Here is a 19,989-nt window from a genome sequence, read left to right as displayed (position 1 = left end):
CCCTCTTTCCGCCCACCCAGTCGGCCCAACCACTCACCCATCCGCCCCATCCTCCGCCACCCCCGTCTTCCGCCCACCGACAACCCCGTCGAACAGCCCTTCCTTCCTCCGTCGTTTCTCTTCCGAGCGACGGCCAACTTTCTAGATATGAATTAACAGAGTTACGGAGCTTCTGCGGCGGCCGAGCTTCGAGTTATGCGGCTTACCAACTTGAGAACGTCTCCGTGGCGCTCCGTTCCCCTGTCGTAGTTCCTGCATTTCCCCTTTCGTGTCCCCTCGCGTTTCCGGCGATACATCGATACGAACCGTTGATCTACGAAATTGCACCACCACCAACACCACTGACGCTACCACCACCATCGCCATCTCGTATCGATATTTCGATCGCGTATATCGTTTGATTTACGACCGTTTACGAGCAGCGCACGGTGAAAGCGGACCGCCGTTCGGCTTTTTCTTCCCTTTTTCGTACGCCCGACACGCGTAGGACTAATAGGGTAATTAAGTCGGACAGCGTGGGAGTGGTAACTCGTCACGAATGCTGATTATCGTCGATGCGTAATCTGTCACGAGATCTGTATTCGATGGAATCCCGTAGCCGAGTATAATACGCTCGAGGCCTATCCCTCTCGTCCCGTTCGTTATATCTGTTTCCATTGTTTTATCGCGAAACGATCGCGGTTTAAATCGCTTCGCGCCGCGCCACGCCGCGCCGCGAGCGTTGCGTTGCCACGAATTCCATCGCGTTTCTTTCGCGCCCACGCGGAGCCCAACGATTTCGTCATCGGGCACCACCGCGGTCGTGCCTTTTCCACGTTGTCCCGTTGCCGATCATTAACTTCCCCCCCGGCGAGTCGTGAATCGCGCTGGTTCGCGCGCGCGTACACGCACGCAGGCTCGCGCACGATCGCCCGTGACTTCACCGACACGACGACAGTGTCGGCCACGAAATTAATGCGTCCTTCAAACCCTTTCTCCCCGAACCTCGTTTGACCCTTGCGCGGTCATAGAAGCATCCGGCTGATAATGCCTGGGAAAGAGAGAAAGGGAGAGAAAGCAGAGAGAAAGGACGAGAGAGGAGACGACGGGCGACGGGGGCAGAGGCTGCCGGTAGCGAACGGAGGAGAGGGGGCGGTCGTAAGGGATGCGCGGGTGGGGGCGGAGAGGGAAGGGTTTGGGGTATTAAATCATAGAGCCGGAGCGCCTGCCGCCGGTTTACTGCCGGATAAAACGCAGTGACTGTTATGTTATGGACCACCTGTATGCCTCGACCCTGAACTCTCTCTCCCTGTCTCTCTCTCTTTCCGTCGCTTTGCCGGCTGCTCCCGAGCCGACTGAAATCTATATACGTCCGAAAACAGCCCTCTCGCGTCCGCGCGTGTGGCCGCGACATTGCTCCAGATTCCCCGAATCTCGCGATTCTCTCGCGACCATCGGCACGCTCGAGATCGCGTCTAGCATCGGACGAGAGCCCTGGATCGAGAGAACGTTAGCGGCAACTCGCGTTGCACCGGCGAAGCTCGAAGCCCCCCCCCCCGAGTATCGGAGGCAAGGGGAAACGGAATCCGTCCGATGGTCGACCGATAAAAATTTGTCCGAGCGCGACGCGCGAGTGAAAAATAGGGAGGAATCACGCGAGCCGCAACGCTAACAGGCGTTCGCCACGCGGCCGCGGCGCAGGCTCGGCTCGGGAGTAATTAACGCGTCGCCCTCGACAGGTCTGACGCGCGAACGCTTCGTAAAGGAATTCGCGACGGGAAGCAGCCGCTTCGCACCTAGTCCCGGACACCGGCCGGCAAAAAGTCGCAGCTCGTGGAAAAGAGCAGGAAGCCTGTCCTTCCCCCGGTGGAAAGAAAAGCCGGACCACGCGCTCCGGCTGCGTTTCTTCGTTCCTATTCCGGAGTGTCTCTCGCCCCTCTCGCCCGTCCTTGGGGCCAAGTTTTTCGTTTCTCCGCGGAGATCGGTATCCGCGATTATATTATAAATATACATGTAACTCCGGCGAGGGAGCGCGTGTTGTCCCCTCTTGCCGGTGGAGACGGACGTAGCACACGAGCACCGTCCTCACGTGCGCGAGATACCTGCCGACGCAACCGTACACCGTGCATTCGGTGCACGGTCACGTGTATTGTATATGGCCGGTACCATATCTGCCTTCGTACGAACTCGGTGCGCGCAACCTTCGTCTTATCTCTTTCTCCTTCGTCCTCCCTTTCTGCTCGTCCGCGTTTCTTCCTCTCCGTCTCTCTGCTTTGGCCCCCGCGCTCCCCCCTTTCTCCCGTTCGCGGGTTCCTTGGTCCACGTACGGACGGCTCCGTGCTATTAAATACGATAAAGACATTCAATGGGAATTAATCGGATATCTACGTATCTACCGTCCACTCCGGGCTGCATTGTTGCGCCGCGCCGATCCCGTCACAGCGCGCGCTCCGCGCCGCCTCTCTTTTCTTCCCCCGATTCCCGCTCGTTTTTCTCCCGTTCCCCGCCGCCACTCCTCCTGCTATCCTACTCGTTCTTCGTATTTCACCTTTTTTGCCGGTCGAGCCGCCGGGTCGAATGGAGATATTCCGCGGCGGAATAATATCGAGGCACGTTTTTAGACAGTGCACCCAACGCTCCGATGCACCACGCGTCGGCCCTCCGCGCTCCGCTCCTATGCCGCTCCGTACCCGCCGAGATAGACGGAGATAGCGCCTGGTCGATCGACGTACACGACCGCGCGATACATCGCGAAGCCACCCTCGTTCGCATTCTCGCGTCAGCTACGCACGCACGTACGTGTACGTACGTACGTACGTACGTACGTAGGTAGGTAGAGTGCACGAGGCGGATACTTAACGAACCCGTCCCGTGAGCCGCGAGCATGCCGCTTTTCGAGCGGCTCGGTTTTTCTGGCCGCCGGGAAAAGAAGCGACGCAGAGACCGTACTGGCTCGATACGCAACGTCGACGGGGAGATTTTAATCTCGATCGGGAGAATTAATTTGGTGCCTTGTAGGGAATTGCGCTCGAGGAATCGTAACTGTCTTTAATTCGATTATCGGCTGCCCTCTATCTCTCCGCCGTCGCATTGGGATTCCTTAATGTTTTAATTATCCCGGTAACGAACGTCGTATTATTTTTAATTCCACCGGCTACCTCGGCGAAACGGTGCTCTCTCCGCTAGTAGCTAGATCTATCGACTCCGGGATATTTTCTCCTCTCTGTTACCAAGGATTCGAATATTCCGGAAAAAAGCTCGGATTTCCCTCTGCCGATCGATTAACGAGACGATTTCACCGTTGCTTCGGTGAATCTTGGTTTCGGCGAACTTCGATATCGTCGTTGCGAAAGTTCTTCCGCGTTGCAACTTTTCCTGCGCGATATCGGGACAGATCGTCCGCGGCAACTCTTGGAGAACACGGTCGCCGCCTCTGGCGCATGTTCGTCAAAACTGTCAGACTGCTCGCGAACGGAGTTACACCGTGCATTAAACTTTGAGACCCTGTTCCAATTCTTGCCACCTGTTTATAGTTAGCCCACCCTCGCGCGTATCGATTGTTCATTACTGTCGCAACTTTGCGGCGAAACTTTGCCCGAGCCAATCGACGTTACAGCGTAACGCGCGTTCCACCGACGACGGTCCGCGTTGTTCCCGAGGTAAAGCCGAGTCTAACGACGCTATACGGTGGAAAGCTTCGCGGAAACACGATGAATGATGCACGCGAATCGCGACGATCAGTGCACACGCGGCAAAACATCGTAAGCGATATATTTATTATTAAGCCCGAAGGCGTGGGAAAAAAGAAACGGAGTACGCGCGAGTCGCGAAGCGAAGCGGGTCGAAGCGACAAGTCACGAGTCGTACACGTGGCTATATTCGAAAGCGAAAATTCATCCGCGTATCGATAGGGTACCGAACAGCTCCGGTAATTGCGAGCTTGCCTCGGACATCGTTGTCTTATCGAGGACGAAGCTTCTTTCTCCATCCCGTTGCCTCCGAGTCTGCCCCTCCCCTGCTGTTACAATTATTATTCATCTTATCTCGCTCGATTTGCATTATATTTAAATTTAAATACACAGCCAGGCAGTTGCTGCCGCCCTCTCCTCCCCACCTGTCGCCTCGCGGTCCCTCCTCTTGGCGTTCTTGTCTCGCTCGGAGCCGACGGGGGCCAGCTTGCCACCCGCTGCCTCGTAACTCCCGGCGTAATTGCAGGCCACGCGAAAACAATGCCGAAGTCGATACGATCACGTGACCAACTCGAAATAATTCCTGCCTGTTTTCGGCCAGCCGAATCGCGTGGAACCCCGTGAGAGTTCCGTCGGCGCGACCTCCAGATTCGACGATCCGCTTTGTTGCCTGCCACGAAGGGTGGAGCGAGACCGGTGGTTAATTAAACGGCAGTGGGAGTGGGCCTCTGGCAATCGGCTCGCTTCTGCGTGTAATTTCGACTTTGCGATTCTTCTCTTCGCTCCTTTTCTTTTTCGCTCTTCTTTTCTTTATCACCCCCGTCAATGTCGCGCGAGGGAAGAGGCCACTCCGTAATTTCGCGAAGTCGTAAATAGAAACGGAAACGCGACTTCTTTTCGTTCGTTTCCTCTTCTTTTTTTCTTTTCTTCCTTTCCTTCACCCCTCACTCCCCCATTGCATCCACTCGAACGTTGTACTTTGGAATCGCTTCGAGATATCGAGGAATAGCCTGGTCGAAGGTTTCCCGGTGATTTCCTTCCTTACCCTTCTTTGATCAACGTCCGATCCGGTAATGTCCCGGAACCCTCCCCGTCGACCGGCATCGTCATAAACATATCGAGCAGCGACTATCGTTCCCGACCTGGCTCAACTGAAACATTAGCGGCGAAACGGCGTCATAAATAACGCCTTAAGTGTAGCGTCACGGCGTCGACCCTCTGCAGAGAGCATGACCGACCTACGGGAAGTCCTTGCACCTAGAATAACGAGCGGTAAAAGAATTCGTACACCGTTCTTGACATTGTGATCGTAATTCCCGGCAACAAAGCGTCAAGCGACGCCTCGGGAGTTCTCTCCCCTCTTTCCAGTCCGCGTACACGCGTCGTCTCGCTCCTTCCGTTCTTCCTACACTCGCGTCCGATTCGTAGCTAGACGTCGTTGAAGCAAGAAAAGAATCGAAGCTCTACTCCGATTCGGGTGCTGGAAAAAGTACGGTGTCGTTTCTTTCTGCCATTTAGAGGGCGTGCGTGTGCGCGCGCGTGTGTGTGTGTGTGGGAGGAATAGAAGAAGAAGAAGAAGAAGAAGAAGAAATAAGAAGGTGACGGGGAAGGGCGTCGGCGATAAAGGTGACGTAGGGCGTCGCGACGTCCGTCAAGCTGCCCCGGTTGGTCCTCCAGCCTGCTAGCTCTAGTCTTCCGTCTCTCCCTCTTCTCACCCTTGTTCCCGCGTCTGGTTTTCTCTCTTTCCTCTCTCCTCTCTATGGGTTTCGTCGAAGAGAGAATCTTCCACCTCCTGCGCGTTACCCCCGTCCTCTTTCCTTTCGTGTCTCTCGGCTGAAACGAGCGAAATGCTTCTCTCAGGATCAAGGAAGAGCGCAGACTCCAAACGGCACCGGCGACCCCCGTGAATGGCGACCCTCACAAACCAATCGTATTCCCGTTTCCATCCCTCTTCGCTGCCGGAGGAGACTCCGACGGGAGTTTCCCTCCGCGCAACCCTGTCGACGTCGTTACTGTTACCCGGCCTCTGCCCCTCTTCGTCTTCCCCTCGCCGCGTCTCCACCCTTCGCAACGTTTCCTAGCTCCGCGATCATCTAACGTTTTCCAGCTTAAGGCCGCTGTTTTCGCGTTTTAAACGCGATCCGGCTTCTCGAAACGAGCCAGCTACTTCGAAATTCGGCAAACCAGGCTCACCGGGAAATCTCCTCGTCGCTGGAGACGAATCGACGAGAGACTCCCGGCAGGAGGGTAATCGATCGGTGGTTTTCCACGTCGACGTTTCACGTTCGATCCCGCGTCGCGCGTACCCCATCGATGCAACCCACTCGCGTGGTATAGGGGTCCGAGTGTACGACCGGTCGACGATGTCTACGTGGGATCGTCGCGCTTAACGCGACCGTTTATCGTCCGTTACGTAATGGAAACGTTGCCGCGTCGGTCGAGCATATTATTCGGATCTTGATCGACACGACGGGGCACGGTGACCGGCTACGATTTGCAATTATTGTCGACACCGTTATCGACGCGCACCTGTCGTGTCGCTTCGCTGATAGCCGACGCGCGACTTAACGCACTGTGTCAGTCACGTGACGGACTTGTGCACGCGTGTCCAAGAGAGAGACACGTCGTCTATCGTAACGGTGTAATTCCGCTGGAATTCTTTCTTCCCGACGAACGTCGGGACGAGTAATAACGGAAACCAACGGAACCCGGCTGTTTCGCGGTAATAGCTTCATCTGGTATAACTTTCCATCGATATCGGTGTTCGATAAAATTTATTAGCCAGAAACGGCTGATCGCGGAACGGTCTAGACGCGATATCCGGGCGTGTTTTTAACGGCGTTTCTGGGAAAATCGGTCCGCGCGATTTCCTACTTCGCGGAGAGGAGCACACGCCCGGGCTAGCCGCGCGCGTTTCTTCGTGTAGGACGAGGCGCACGGAGCGTGTGTACGTGTGTATAGGTGGTATTGGAGAACGGAGAACGGGCGCAAGCGGTGTATCGGGGGCGATATCGGAACGGGGCTTCCGGGCAAAGAAACATAAAGAAAGCGGGGGGCGCGCCTCCGGGACAAAACAGCTGACGCCATGGCTGCCGCCAACCTCGTTCCTTCATCTCCTCCACCACCTCCACCTCTACCATCTCCGCCGCCCCCTCCTCCGACGCCTCCCGTCCGCCTTTTCCTTCTTCTCCGTGCTCTTGTTTCTTTTTTCTCTCCGCTCTCCCGCTTTCCACCTCTTCCGCGCCGTCCTGCCGCCCGAGGGATTTAAAAACAATTCGGTAAATTGCATCCCGGTCCGGAGAGAAACGGAGAAAATCGGGCTGAAAGAAGACGAGTGGTAGGGGTTGGCGGCGGTGGGTTGAGGGAGGACGGGGTGGTGCAGTCGGTATCGTCGTTGCAGCCGCGCGATATCGCCCCGGATCCTTTCTGCCACGAAAGTAATTAATGCCGGCGAAGATACGCGGGTTGAGCTGAATTCCTCCGGTTGCCCTCTTCTTCCGTCCTCCGCGCAGCAGCCTTTGCGAAAGAAACGAGCGTCGTTAAAAATCCCGCGGCGCTTTTTAGATCCGTGGAAACGGACGTGGAGGGATCCCCGTGAGTTCCGGCGCGCCACGATCGGGACCGAAGATACCGGCGCGGAACATTGATAAAGCGTTCGTACTATTTGTATCTACCGGTGGCCTGTCGGAAATAAATAGCCTTCGAGGTTTTCTTCGTCCGCGCCGGTCGTGGAAAAACCGCCAGCCACGGCGGGTAGTTAAAAATCGTCGAATTCCAACCGGCAAAATAATCCGGGAACCATTACGGGCGACGATTTATCCGGCGTCCGGGGTGACAACCGGGGATGCAATAAGGCTCGCGTACGGCCGAGTCGTTGTTGCCACGACTGGACTTTGTTCCTTCGAAGATTTAACGTCGATCGCGTATCCGGTTTAATAACCGTGTCTCGCGCACCGTGTTCCGTCATTGTTATGGTACTCGCAGTTTTTACCACGGCCGAGAAGTATCTCGTACTGGCGATCGCCTGCCACGTTCTATTAATATTAAGACCTATTTCCATGGAGCTGCTGCAAAGAAGTGGCTCGAGCTGACGTAATTTTATTACGCGGGGGCTTAAACGTTATTACGCGCGAATAAATGCACGAAAGCAGAGGCCGAGGCGAATTGATTGGCGGGTGGGCCTAAGCCGAGCCGTAAGAATGCAGCGTCGGCGAGGCCTTTGTGTCTCGCGTTTTAACAAGCCACGGTGCATAAATTAATCCAGAAGCCCGATATCGTTTGATTCGCCGCTGTGCCGCCATGTCCGTCCAAGTGCACCCACCGCTCCCTCGCCTCCGCGCCCTTCCTCCCTACCTCCTCTGCGTTGCACCGTATTTACCCTCCCCACCGGTTATACCGCTTACCTGCCAATACACGCTGCACTTGGTGTGTAATACCTCGCGCACCGTCCATGCACCTTATGCACCCGCCTCGATATACGCTTTTTATGGCCGCTCTACTGCCTTCCATGGTAGTCTCTCTCTTCCTTTGACGTCTCGGCCGCCGTCCTCGCGTAAGGCTGTCCGCTTTTTTCCTAATATCTGCTCTAGAACTTTCAGCTTGTCCGCGTTGCTCTTTCTACGCGACAAGAAATCGCCAAATTTGGACCGAAGGAAGAAGAGAGGGGAATGATCGGTTAATTCGAGAGACTCGTTCTCGGAAACTTTATTATTTATTCTCCCTTAATCCCGTAAAGATACATTTCCTTCGTAAAGATCGACGCAACAGCGATTGAAACGTAAACAAAATTTAACTCGATATTTTCTATACGACGCGAAGATTCGAGATAAAAAATACGAGTCGTATGCGTTCCATTCTATCACTGTTTCGTAATATGCATCCTTAATTCGTCCAGCAGTCGTCTCTAAAAATCGTGACTCGATCGACTCGGTCGGTCGAAAGCGTACGCGTCGACGAACGTCCGCGTAATTGTCGAGAGCGAGGAATAACGCGAGCGAAGTGTGGTAGTTCGAGGAGCAGCCGGTACGCGGCGCTCTGGCTGGAGGAGCGAGCGGTTACCGTCTCCATCGCTAGTTGGCAGCACGGGCAAGGCGCGTTCGAGTCGCGTGACGCGCAGCCACGTGAAAAATTTTGTTAATTGTGCGAATAATTAGTGCGTAGTGTCGTTGATCGTCGTGCGTCGATTAATCCAGAACTGTGTACGGATTCCGGGTAACTGGTCGAGCAGCGAGCAGCGGAAAACTTTGACGGATATTTCTTATCTGCCGACGAGTCGTCGACGTATACACGTAAGTGCGTGATTCGTTAGGCGTAGAAAACGAAAATGCCTCGACGAGGCTTCCACCGTGTCTCGTGTCACTTTGATCGTTCTCGAGTTAATATCCGAGCTCGACGAGCTCGAAAACGACGAACTCGTAGAGCATGATCGTGTTTCGTGCATTTTTACGATCTTTTTCGTAACCGAATTCGCTGCGTGATTTCGTCCTGCCATTTTGTACCAGTTCCCCCACTCCGCCCGCCGCTACGTCACCGTTGCGCCGTCGCGTGGCCGATCGGTCGTCCCTTTGAAATATAAACACAGCGCATTTACATGTTTTCCGGATTTAATTAGCTCCGATGCGATTATTAATTGCTCGCGGCCGCGGGAATGGTCGCGCGTCGATACGCTTACCCTCCTGCCACCTCCCCCCGTCCGACTGCCTTGTATTTACAATTTTCGTTCGTAAATAACAAACCGTGGCGACGCCGCGGGTCGGATTTTAACGAGGGAATTAATAATCCGGCAGAAAGAGGGCGACGGCCCGCGGGTGGGAGCGGGGCAGGCTGCGGCGGGGGAGCCGGGCAGCGGCGGGGAGGGGGTAGGCAGCCGGGCGAATTCAGGCGAGCGTACATATATACATACTACACACACGGGGAAAGAGAAAAGTAGCGACTATAATCGCGTGGCTGGGGGTTTTACGGCGACGGATTGACCGCGTACCAAGGTGACCGCTGATAAGTCGAGTCAGTTGCAAATGGAGCTTTTCTGTGCATTACTCGGACGATCGTTAGCGGAGATCGAAGATACCGCGAGAAACTTAATGCTCGGCCGTCGGAAATTCGTTCGAGATGTAATGCACTCGACGTTTTATTTTTGCATTACCCTCGTTGCGCGATGTACGAGCTACTTTTATCGATCTATTTTTACCCGCTACTCGGGTAACAACCCGTTATTTTATTTTTCCGTGCCTCGCTTATGGCGCGAATTTCGAATCGCATTTTCCGAAGAGGGGACTGGAAAAATTTTCTTCTCCGAGAAAATTCTCCGGTGGAAGATGCGAGCTCGTATTTACGACTAGGCACACGCGAAACTTTTCCCCCCGTTGCTCGATGGAGTGCGTGTAATCCGCGAAAGCTAAGCAACTGGAAAATCCAGTGATCCAGCGTTTTGCGTCTTGGCCGTAGCGGCGCTGATGTGTTTTACTTGTTCGCCGCGCACGTCGAGCGGCCAGCGGTTTTGTTTTTTGGCTGTAATTCAAGCCGGCGTGCAGGGTCAGTCTACCGGGACCGGCGAGATAGTTTATCATCATTTAGTCCTCCCGACCTGCCGCAACATTTTAAATCTCTCCTATCTCGACCGCGTGTCGCGCTGGCCGAGGACATACGCTTCGCCGTACGCGCTGTGCGCGTCAGCTTTCAAAAACCCGTCCGCGTACACTCGAAGGAAAGATCTTCGCCTATCTCCGGCCTATCGCGAATTCGTTTTTTTTTATCGCGATTACGTCGCGGCGTGGGATTTTCAGCGTCGCGATCCAAAACGCCTCCGAGAAACGACGAAGCGAATAATCGATTTTGGATTTTGGAAAAAATCGTCTCTCGGTTCTCGTAGAGGCTCTTCTGGAAAATCGAAGCTTTCGAAGGATCGATCGAGAAGCCTCTGCTCGAGGGAGGATCGCGGGTTCCCTGGGAATAAACGGGCACGAAGGCGTTCGAATTGCAAAAGTATCGAGAATACTCTCGCGTCCGTCGCAAATTCTTCGGCTCGGTTTCCACGTAACATTAATTCCACGGCAAGAGCAAGAGGAAAGCGTCTCGACGATCGGTATATAAACGAGATATAGACGCGATCCGGCGTGCAAAGCGGGAAGGAGCGCGGCTCGGAGGGGGAGGAAATTGAGGGGTCTGGGAAAGGGGACGTCAAGCGCCGTCGATTCGCCCTGAATTTACGCTAAGTGCACCGCTGTTGCAGCGACGGGACCGGTAATTCGGAGAACGTGGTCCCGGGGTCCCGGGGGCGGGTCGTAGGTCGGCAGGCAGAGTGCCAGAAAGAGAGGAGAGAATCGTGGTCGGGAACAGGGCACACGGATGGTGCGGTTTGCTCGGGCTTTGCGTCCTCCGATTTCCACCTCCTCCGCCTCCTCCTCCTCCTCCTCCTCCTCCTCCGCCTCTTCTCTTTCTCTCGCTGCGTTTCCACCTTCTGGCTGCACATGCACACGGATTCGGCATTGTAGCGCTAATTAAACCCGCGCGTGTCACGAGTCACGGGCTGACATCGCTCCGTGATTCCTGACCACCTCCGACCGCCCTCTACCTTCTGTGTTCCGTTTCGCTCCACGTTCTCCATTTCCCTCTCGCCCTCTCGCTCTCTCCTCTCTCCATCTCGTTCTCTCGCCCTACGCCGCGCTCTCCGCAACTCCGTATTCGTCCCTCTCTTCCTCCGCTACTTCTCCGCTTCTCCTCCGCTTCTCCGCCGCTTCTCCACCGCGCCACGCCGCGACTGGCTTTTGGCTGCCATCGATCAAACGGCCTCCGCTGCGGGCTGCGTTTATAACTCGCCGAACAATCGGACGTGAATACGGATAGGGAAGGCCGACGGGGATCCGTCGAGAATTTCCCTCGGCCTGTTTTCTTCCGTCGACATGACGATAATTCACCCTTTCGTTTGTTGTTTCAATGGAGGCCGGCTAGCGATTTCGACCGGTCTTCCCTCCGTCTCGCGAATCCGGAATAGACACGGTCGGATAGGACTCCTCCGAGACGGCGTAAAAATAGTCGAATTTTCTCGAGCAAGGGATGTATTTGGAAACGAAAGAGACACCTTCGCGAGGCGAGACCTCTGGCACCCGTGGAAACCTTTCTAACAGACTCCAGACTCCTCTCTCTTCTATTTGTGTATACCCAGGAGCGAATCCTAAAAATGGATCTGTGCTTTCGTCAGGGATAACCTATTATTACGCTCCTTATTACCTCCCCTATTTTAAGACCGCCGTTTCTTCTTCCAATTCCATCGAGTTTCGGTTTATTATGTCTGCGGACGTATTTCGCCTCGTCGTCTATTCTCGCGTCCATGGACTCGCGGCCGAAATCCGCTTCCTTTTCCCCCCTCGGACGTGTAACGGTCGTGGCGCGAGTAAAACGCGTAATCGATCGAGTTTCGCGCACCGATCGGACCCGCGATTATAAAGGATCGCGCGCAAGGTGCTCGCGACGTTTAAAAATTCAGCGAACGGGTGTTCAACGATGGCCGGCCGAATCGAGGGAACCGCGACGCGGGTCGTGCTAAGTGGCAACGTAAATTCGAGCATGGTGGAATGAAAGAGCGTTAATTGTGGATTTGCGTTTTATGGAGGAAGTCGCGGAAGCGGCGTGCTCGCGAGTGGCCGCGCGCAACACCGAAGCCCGGTGCTCTCACCTGTCCCCGTTGAGTTACGTTAACACCTTTGTCCGATGTTATCGCCGGTGACCAGGTTCCTTCGGGCCCGTTTCCATTACGCGTTTAATGGTAATCGCGCGTTCGCGCGACACGCCGTGGCCCGTTGCTGCGTTTGTCAGCCGCGCCTACGTGCGAGGCCCGATGTACGCGCCTACGTGTCCCCGTGCTTTCGAACGCGCGTTTTCCATCCCCGTGCCCCTTCCATCCGAGCTTATCTTTATTCCTCTTAATAACGTCCGTTCGATTCGGCGCGCGTGTCGCCTTATCGCGCGGCCGTATCGGTCCCGTTGCGTTTTCGTCTCTCTCGGCCGCCTCGATCGCGCCACCCTCCTCCACGGTCCTCGTGTCCTCTTCGACGTTCCCTCGAGAATATCGCCGCGCTTTAGATTATTCCACGGGAATCCTCGCGATTAGCGTTTCACGGGTACGGAGAAGGGTCGCGGAGGTCGGAGGCGGGGGTAATCGAATTATCGGGGGTGTGACAGGTAACTCGGACGAAAGAAGGAAACGGGGCTGGGGTAATCGTTGGTCCGCTGCCGGCGAGGGTGTGTTTGTCACGGTGTGTGTCGGCGGAGGGCGGGGGTACGAGGAGCGGTAGCGACGAGATAGCGAAAATCGCGCAGCGTGCTGCTTAAAATTAATTACTATGCCGGTCGGTCAGTGAAGTCGTCCGGCTCATCCGACAGCCGGCCGTCCCGTGGCAGCGCAACCCACCGGCCATTACAAACTGCGTCCTGTTTATCAATTTGAATTCGAAAGACGAGCCGGGAGACGACGAGTCCGCGGCCCCGCAACAAATTACGTTTATCGGGCGTCATTAATCACCCGGCGTCTCGAACATCTGCGAACGTCCCTCTCCGCTCTCTCTCTTTCTCTCTCTCGCTTCTCTACCACCTCCTCCGCCTCCTCCTCCTCTTCCAACTCCTCTTCCACCTCCCCCGTGGCAGAGAAAGACACGGTCGCGCGAAATGGAAAACGCAAACGGGCGCCGCGATTCGCGTCTGACCTCGTGGAAAATTCTGATCGCTTTATCGCGGTGATCTTCCATTCTTCCGTGATCTTCCAACCCGAGAATTCCGAGTTATCGCGCCTATTCTCTCGCCTTTTATCCTCCCACCCCTCCGCCCCTGCGCTGATTTATTCGAGGAAACTCGTTCGCGATCGGGGCCCGTGCCATTTTCGTCACACGCTATCGACGCGACACGCCGGTAACCAGAGACGAACTCGTCGGAGCAGAAGAACGAGATACGCGCGATCGAGAATTCGTCCGCGACTCAGCCTCTCGCGATCGAGATGGGACTGTCGGGAAATATTCGACGCGACGACGACACACCAGGTATATTAACCGATCTATCCGACTACGGATTATCTTCGAACGAGAGATGTCTGCCGGGGATGTACGGGGCGTGGAAGACGGAGGATACCCGTCCCGAATAAATTTTGTCCCGGGTAACACGCCGGTGGGTGGTGCGGGTTGACATTAAGGTTAGACCAAAGTTACCGGAGAGAGAGAAAAATGTAGAGGAACACGGGGACAGGGCAGAGAGTGAGCGGGGTGGGAGAGAAGAATAAAGAGAAACGGGCGGAGAGAGATACAAGCGGCGGCAAAAGGAGAGCAGGTGCAAACTTGGCCTGTCAGGAAGTCGCTTACAGCTCGAGGACAAAAGCTTCCCGAGGGACTCGTGCACGCCTGGAAGCGAGACTAGGGACGAAGCTCGGTCTCGGATAGAGAAGATGCCAGCGTGGAAGAAGGTTGAAGGTGGCGCGAGCCAGGGGTGGGGCGAGCCTAACTGTGAAATAACAGGGTGGCCTCCTCAACCCTCGTTTCGAGGATGCGAGTCTCATACGTCACTTCCTTACGGCGAAAGAGGGCGGCGTCTCAGGGTGGAAGCAGGTTATATTGATTTATTTATATCGAGGACGCAACCCCGATACGATGGGGTTATTGGGAATGTATCTATATCCGGCCTATAACCTCGTCTATGTTTTCCCCGGCTGATGGATCCTGTCGCTGCGTTACGCCCGTCCACCCGCCTACAGGGGGTGCCTATTCACGCGCGTTCCCCGAGCTCTCGATCCGCGCTTAATTCGTACCGAGTTGATAGATCGCGAGAGAAAAGACGGTGCACGGCATCCGAAATAAAATGCCACGACGCGTGTACGTCGTTTTATTTTCGCGCGATGCTGGTTGAAGATTAACCAACGGGTCAAGTAATCCTCAGCCGAGCGAGATTCCAAACGAATTACAAAACCGATGACAGACTACCGAATGAAGTAACACGATGCACGAGCTGACTCATAAAAAGAGAGCAGAATTGTAATTGAGAATATCCGTGCGATTGGCCAGCGAAAAAGTTCAACGAACCGGCCGCTGAAACTGGAAGCACGACACTCGTTAACACAGATGAATCAGTGGCGGACAGCGGAGGATCCGATACCGATGAGAGATCCATGGACGCGCTGCTCGAATTACATTCCAATTTACAATCGTCGAGCGTGTGATAGTCTGTAAAAATAAACCGGGACCGAGACGAGGGACGCATTGGCGCGTGGAACGGGAACGTATCAGCCTCCCCTGGTCCCAACTTTTCGTCTCCGGTTAGAACGACGACGACGACGACGCTGCTGACGACGACGCTGACGACGAAGAAGAAGAAGACGACGACGACGAAGAAGACGACGACGAAGATGAACACGCGGTCGTCGAATCATCTACCTCTCCCCAATTCGGTCGTCCCTGATTCCTGACTCTCGTTCCCTCTGACGTTCCTCTCTCTTTCACTCCGGTTTCATCTGCTACACACGACTCGACCGCGTGGCATGACTGTCGCTAACACGCGAACCCCGAAGTTAACCCGCAATTTAGCCGCAGAGCGATCGTTCAAAAGAGACGTCTCACTTGATGCCACTTAACGAATCCCCCGCTCGGCCCGACTCGTGCTCCGTTTCCAGATGCGACGATTGCTCTCCTCGGAACACGGAATCGGCCGTGATTAAAGTTTCAGGGGCGGAATAATTCATGACGCGGTTCGAGCGCTTCAATGAATTCGGATCGTCGCTTTCGCGTGTCTGCCATGGACTTTCCCAGATTCGATTACGCGCCCGCGACTCTCGCGGCCGGGGCCGCGCCCGGTTAGGCCCGGCGTCGCGGGGCGTCGGAAAATCGGCGGCGATCGAGAATTCGGGAGGGAAAAAATGACAGAGCCGAAGGAAACGGAACGGAATGCCGGGTATTCGCATCTAGCTAGATGGCAGACATTCTTGGACGTCTTTGAAAATTCCCACGATAAATCACGGTTACGGAGTTGACGGGGTGACGCGTATGATTACACCCTGTCTCTTAGCGGCTATAAATTTCTTCACGGCTGCTCCACCTCCGCTCTAGGATCCTACAGGTATTCTCGGAGTCCCGTTTCATCGACGACTTCGGGGATAACTGTGACGCACGGTCTGCCAGTGTTTAATGGGTCGGCAACGCCAGCGACCGACTCCGAATAATCCTGATGTATCGTTTATTCGCTCGTTCCTGCTTCGAGCGTAGAAAGGCGGGATTCCATCGACGCGAGGCAGTCATCTTTGCTTTCTCCGAAGGATCCACAGACCTCGTCTCTCTGCGTCTTCGTTCCGCCTCGAGCCCCGGCTCTACCTGCGGTAGACGCCCGTAGCGTCTTTTGCCCCGACGCGTCCCCGTCTTCCCCGTCATCCCGAAATATTATTCGCCCGGCGAATGTCGCGCGAGCGTTACCCAGAAATTCGCTCGTCTCTCGGTGCGCGAATCGTTTGATCGCGAATCAGGCGTCGTGGAATCTCTAATCTGCTGGTCGTTAACGCGAATCCAACTGTCCGTCCTAGTCGGGGATAACCATTACTTTCGAATCACTGGTTCGGCCCTGTCATTTCGTTGGGCCACAAATTAACGCGACTAACCACAACCGTAACGTCTGGCTAAACGCACCTTCTCCTCGGGCCCTGGAATTAGAATCTCGGCCGCGTTTTTTCATCCGTTAAACCCTCGAAGGATAGAAAGGTCGAGAGCTCGTGGTCGCGCGCGTTAAATCACCGTCTCGAGCTGTATTTTTCACGCGGAAACCGCTTTCCTCGCCGCCACCGCGCTGCCAGCAGCCGCGGCGCGAAAACCACGCGGCCAATTTAATCGATCGAGATTAAGACGGGCAACGGTTCCGGAGCGTGAATCAGGCACGCGAGTCACGAAGAGGGACACCTAATATCGGGGCGCGGCTGGTCCATCGCGCCTTCGAAGCAATTTTCTGCTTTTCGAGAATATAATTTTCGCCGGGGGATGGTCGCTATATTTCCGTAGATAAGACTGTAGCTCCGGCGGATCCGGCGGCCGCTCAGGCGAGACCCTACTCTCTCGTGTGAAATTACTTCGCTCCGCGGCTTACTCTTATCCCCCGGTGCCACCCTTTCTTACCGTGTATCCTCATTCAGCCGGGATCTCCCTGGAAATAAAGTAGATACCTTTCCTATTTTCGCATCCGGAAAATTGCAATACCTCCGGTACGAGACTCGTTCCTGTCTGCCTTATAAATCAGTCTCGCGGGCTCCCACGTTCGCCACGTTAATCGCGTCGTGGCTCGATTATTTCTTTTTTTTCTTTTTTTTTTTCTCCTTTCACGGTCCCTAATTATTTTCCACGCGGTTACGTCGCCGTTGCGTTGATTTATCGTCGTGCTCTCGATGTCGCGTATTCCTCGCTCGACGATGCCGAAATAAAAAGGAGAAAAAGGCCGAAAAAAAATGGAGAAAAGGAAAAGCCGGGGGGAAAAAAGAGTTTGCCCGAACATGGACGTCAACGCTCGTATTAATCGACGACAATTTAATTGCGAAATACGGGATCTCGCGTTTGGGTATCGCTGCGAATCCCGTGGTGTCCAAGCGGGACGACCGGCACACAAGGATTCGTTCGATACATTCCGGTAGGCGGTGAACCCGTTTGAGCGAGTACCGGCTCTTAACGCAACAAGCTCTCCTCGCGCGTTTATCTAATTATTATAATTGCACGATTATTCTTGGTCGAACGAGCCGCGGCAGGGGTGAGATCGCATGCCGGCCAGCGGGTCCCGGGGAAAAAGAAAGGAAAGAGGTAACGGGATATATATGGAGCAGCACGCGATAGAATCTCTCCCCGGTCGAAGTCGTGATGCGAACGATCACGAATTCTTTGCCTCCCTTTGTGTATCGGGCCTCGCTGCATTCTTTCGGCGCGCACACGACGCCCTCCGTCTCTCCGGGTCCCGCCGTGTAATAACTGTTCCACGGAGAATTTTTACCACGGCGGGCGTATTTATTTTTGCACCAACCGGGGGAACTCCTCGGTGTTCTCCTATTTGCAGGAATTTACGTATTTCGTTAACCGACGAGCGAGGAGGCGACTCTCTCGGAGGTGATTCGACTCGTTTCTGGTATCGTTGGGCCACGTAACCGACACGATGCAAATTCGATTCGTATACCCCGATCGTTGCTCGCTCGCGGTCCACTCGATCGCGCGCGGTTCACCCCGCGCTTGAGGGATGAATTCGCCGGACGAGCGTTTGCGCGACACCGCAGCCGATGTCTGCGCGGTGGCAGTGATTAACGGTGATTCGAATGTTTTCTTTTTGCTTCAGGTAAATGGTGTCCGCGTAGGGAATGGAGTTCGCCGCCGGACGCGCAGCGAGCGGCGAGCGACGCGCGTCGTGGCGTTCTTTACTCTTCCGTCTTCCTCGGTAGCCCCGGTAAGTCTTACGAACTTCTCTCTTCTCGCTTCTCTCCAAACTTTTCCGTTCTTCCCTAAATTGAACGTCTCGGGGAAATATGGGCCAGCCGTGGCTCCTCTTTGCTCGGGCATTCCCGGACGTTCGAGCCGAACTCTCGTGAAATTTTCCACGCTCCTCGTACGTTACCCTTAATTAAACGGGACGCTGGCTGCTTAACGCTCGCGACCCCGTGAAGTTTTGGCATTAATCGTCGCGATTAGATTCGCCATTTCGCCATACTGTCACGTGTCGCGTATTTATCCGATACTCGTCGCGAATTTCCACCCCTCCCGTCGAAGCCTTACCGAAGCCGCGACACACGATGGACGTCGTCGTAACGAGGAGCAAGAGGATCGTCTGGTTCCTCGTCGCGGGAACGATAATTTCGTACAGGGGAGGAGGATGAAGCGACAGCGTTGGAGGGAACAGGTGTTGGAAGAAACGAAACGGAAGCGAGCTGGTTTCGAAATACACGCGCGGCGTTAGACCCGCGTGCAGGCACGGCGAGCGTGTGCAGGGGGAACTCTCGCGCGATATACGCGGCCCCCAGTGGGAGGAGCGCAATCGTTCGCGGCATAAACAAGTTTTAATCGTGCCTCGGGCATTCGCCGCGTTGAATAAATATTGATATCGGGTGACGCGACGGCCAATCAGAATCGGGGCTTATAAAGCAAGCCGCTTACACCTCCGCCTGTCTATCGCGCCGCGACGCGTACACGCTCGCCCCCCGTGCTCCGTCTCCACGCGTTACAACGTCGTTGCCTATCCCGACGATATTTTCCTGCGCGTAATATCCAAGCGTGAAGGAAATCTCTCGCATGGGGGGGAAAATGGTAAAAAAGGAGAAGAAAGGAAATATGAAAAAGCGGTTGGCAAACGCGTTACAGGAATTCGTCTGCGGAATACATATTCCTGGATGCCTCGTTAGCCCCACAGGTTTGCCACCGGTGGCCGCGATCGCGCGCGATGATGTCGAGCATCGATACCTATCGATGCCCGTCCAATTCTCGCGGAAACGATCGGCCGGCTGTCCATCCTCGATTTCTCCTTTAATTAAATTACGCGGCCGCCAAGGAGGGCCCCGATAAGGGGACGTAAATCACTTTCAGTCGATAACTAATCGAACGATTGCAACGAGAGACGTCCAGGCTCGTCGTGGAAGACAGGAGTATCGCGCATGCGCCCGCTTTCCTCTTTTCTCCCTATCGCGTTCCTCTTTATCTCGGGCCCTCTCTTCCTCTTCGTTCGAAGGAACGGAGGGAATACGAGCGAATGCCAGAGGTAGAGAGAAGCTCGGCGAGTTGGCGCGACGGGGAGAAACACGGGGAGAGAGAGTGGGATCGGGAGAGTGAGGAAGAGCGATCCCGAGGGCGGGAGCGAGAGGGCAGCGCGGACTGCCGCGGGGTGCGGGTGGGGAAGGGTGTCGGAGGCCGGGAGGACGAAGGAGACAGACAGAGGGCAGGCGAAGGTGAAAGAGAGAGGACCACGAGGCGTCTCCATGGCAACGAGGCGAGGCGGGAATGCGACGGTAACCATGGCAGCCGCGGGTTCCTCTCTCGGACCGACCTGTCTGTGTGTGTCCCTCTTTCTGCTCCCTCGTCCTCTTCGTTCGCCTCTCTCGCGTGGACCTCTTCCTTCCGCCCACGGACCGAGCCACACGAGCACCGACGGATCCGCAAAGAGAAAAGGTGGAGCGGCCGACTCCGGGATCCGCTGCGCGCTCTCGAGAAAGCTTCTGGCCTTCCTTTTGCTCTTTTCCACCGTCGCGATCTTTTCTTTTACGCCGCGACAATCGCGACAACGATAGCGCCGTTTTATCGCGCCGGATAAACCCCCCGATATCCAGACGACGGATAAACACGCGCGAGGA

The 19,989-nt window shown here is 55.2% G+C and overlaps 1 protein-coding gene across 3 annotated transcripts in view; it reads left to right on the top strand.

Moving 5' to 3' along the window:
- The window catches only part of hth (Meis homeobox homothorax), a 452,720-nt gene that overhangs the window by 237,706 nt on the left and 195,025 nt on the right, over nt 1-19,989 (top strand). For 2 of the 3 annotated variants that reach the window (XM_017903963.1, XM_017903962.1), the window contains one exon: nt 17,991-18,098. The exons of the other annotated variant lie outside the window; for it this stretch is intronic. In XM_017903963.1, coding sequence (XP_017759452.1) covers nt 17,991-18,098 — 108 coding nt within the window. The remainder of the gene's footprint in view (nt 1-17,990; nt 18,099-19,989) is intronic. 3 annotated transcript variants of the gene reach the window in all.

Source organism: Eufriesea mexicana, unplaced genomic scaffold (assembly GCF_001483705.2).
Source record: "Eufriesea mexicana isolate 0111107269 unplaced genomic scaffold, ASM148370v2 scaffold2632, whole genome shotgun sequence".
In the NCBI taxonomy this organism is placed as follows: domain Eukaryota; kingdom Metazoa; phylum Arthropoda; class Insecta; order Hymenoptera; family Apidae; genus Eufriesea; species Eufriesea mexicana.
This window is presented reverse-complemented; position numbering and strand designations above follow the sequence as displayed.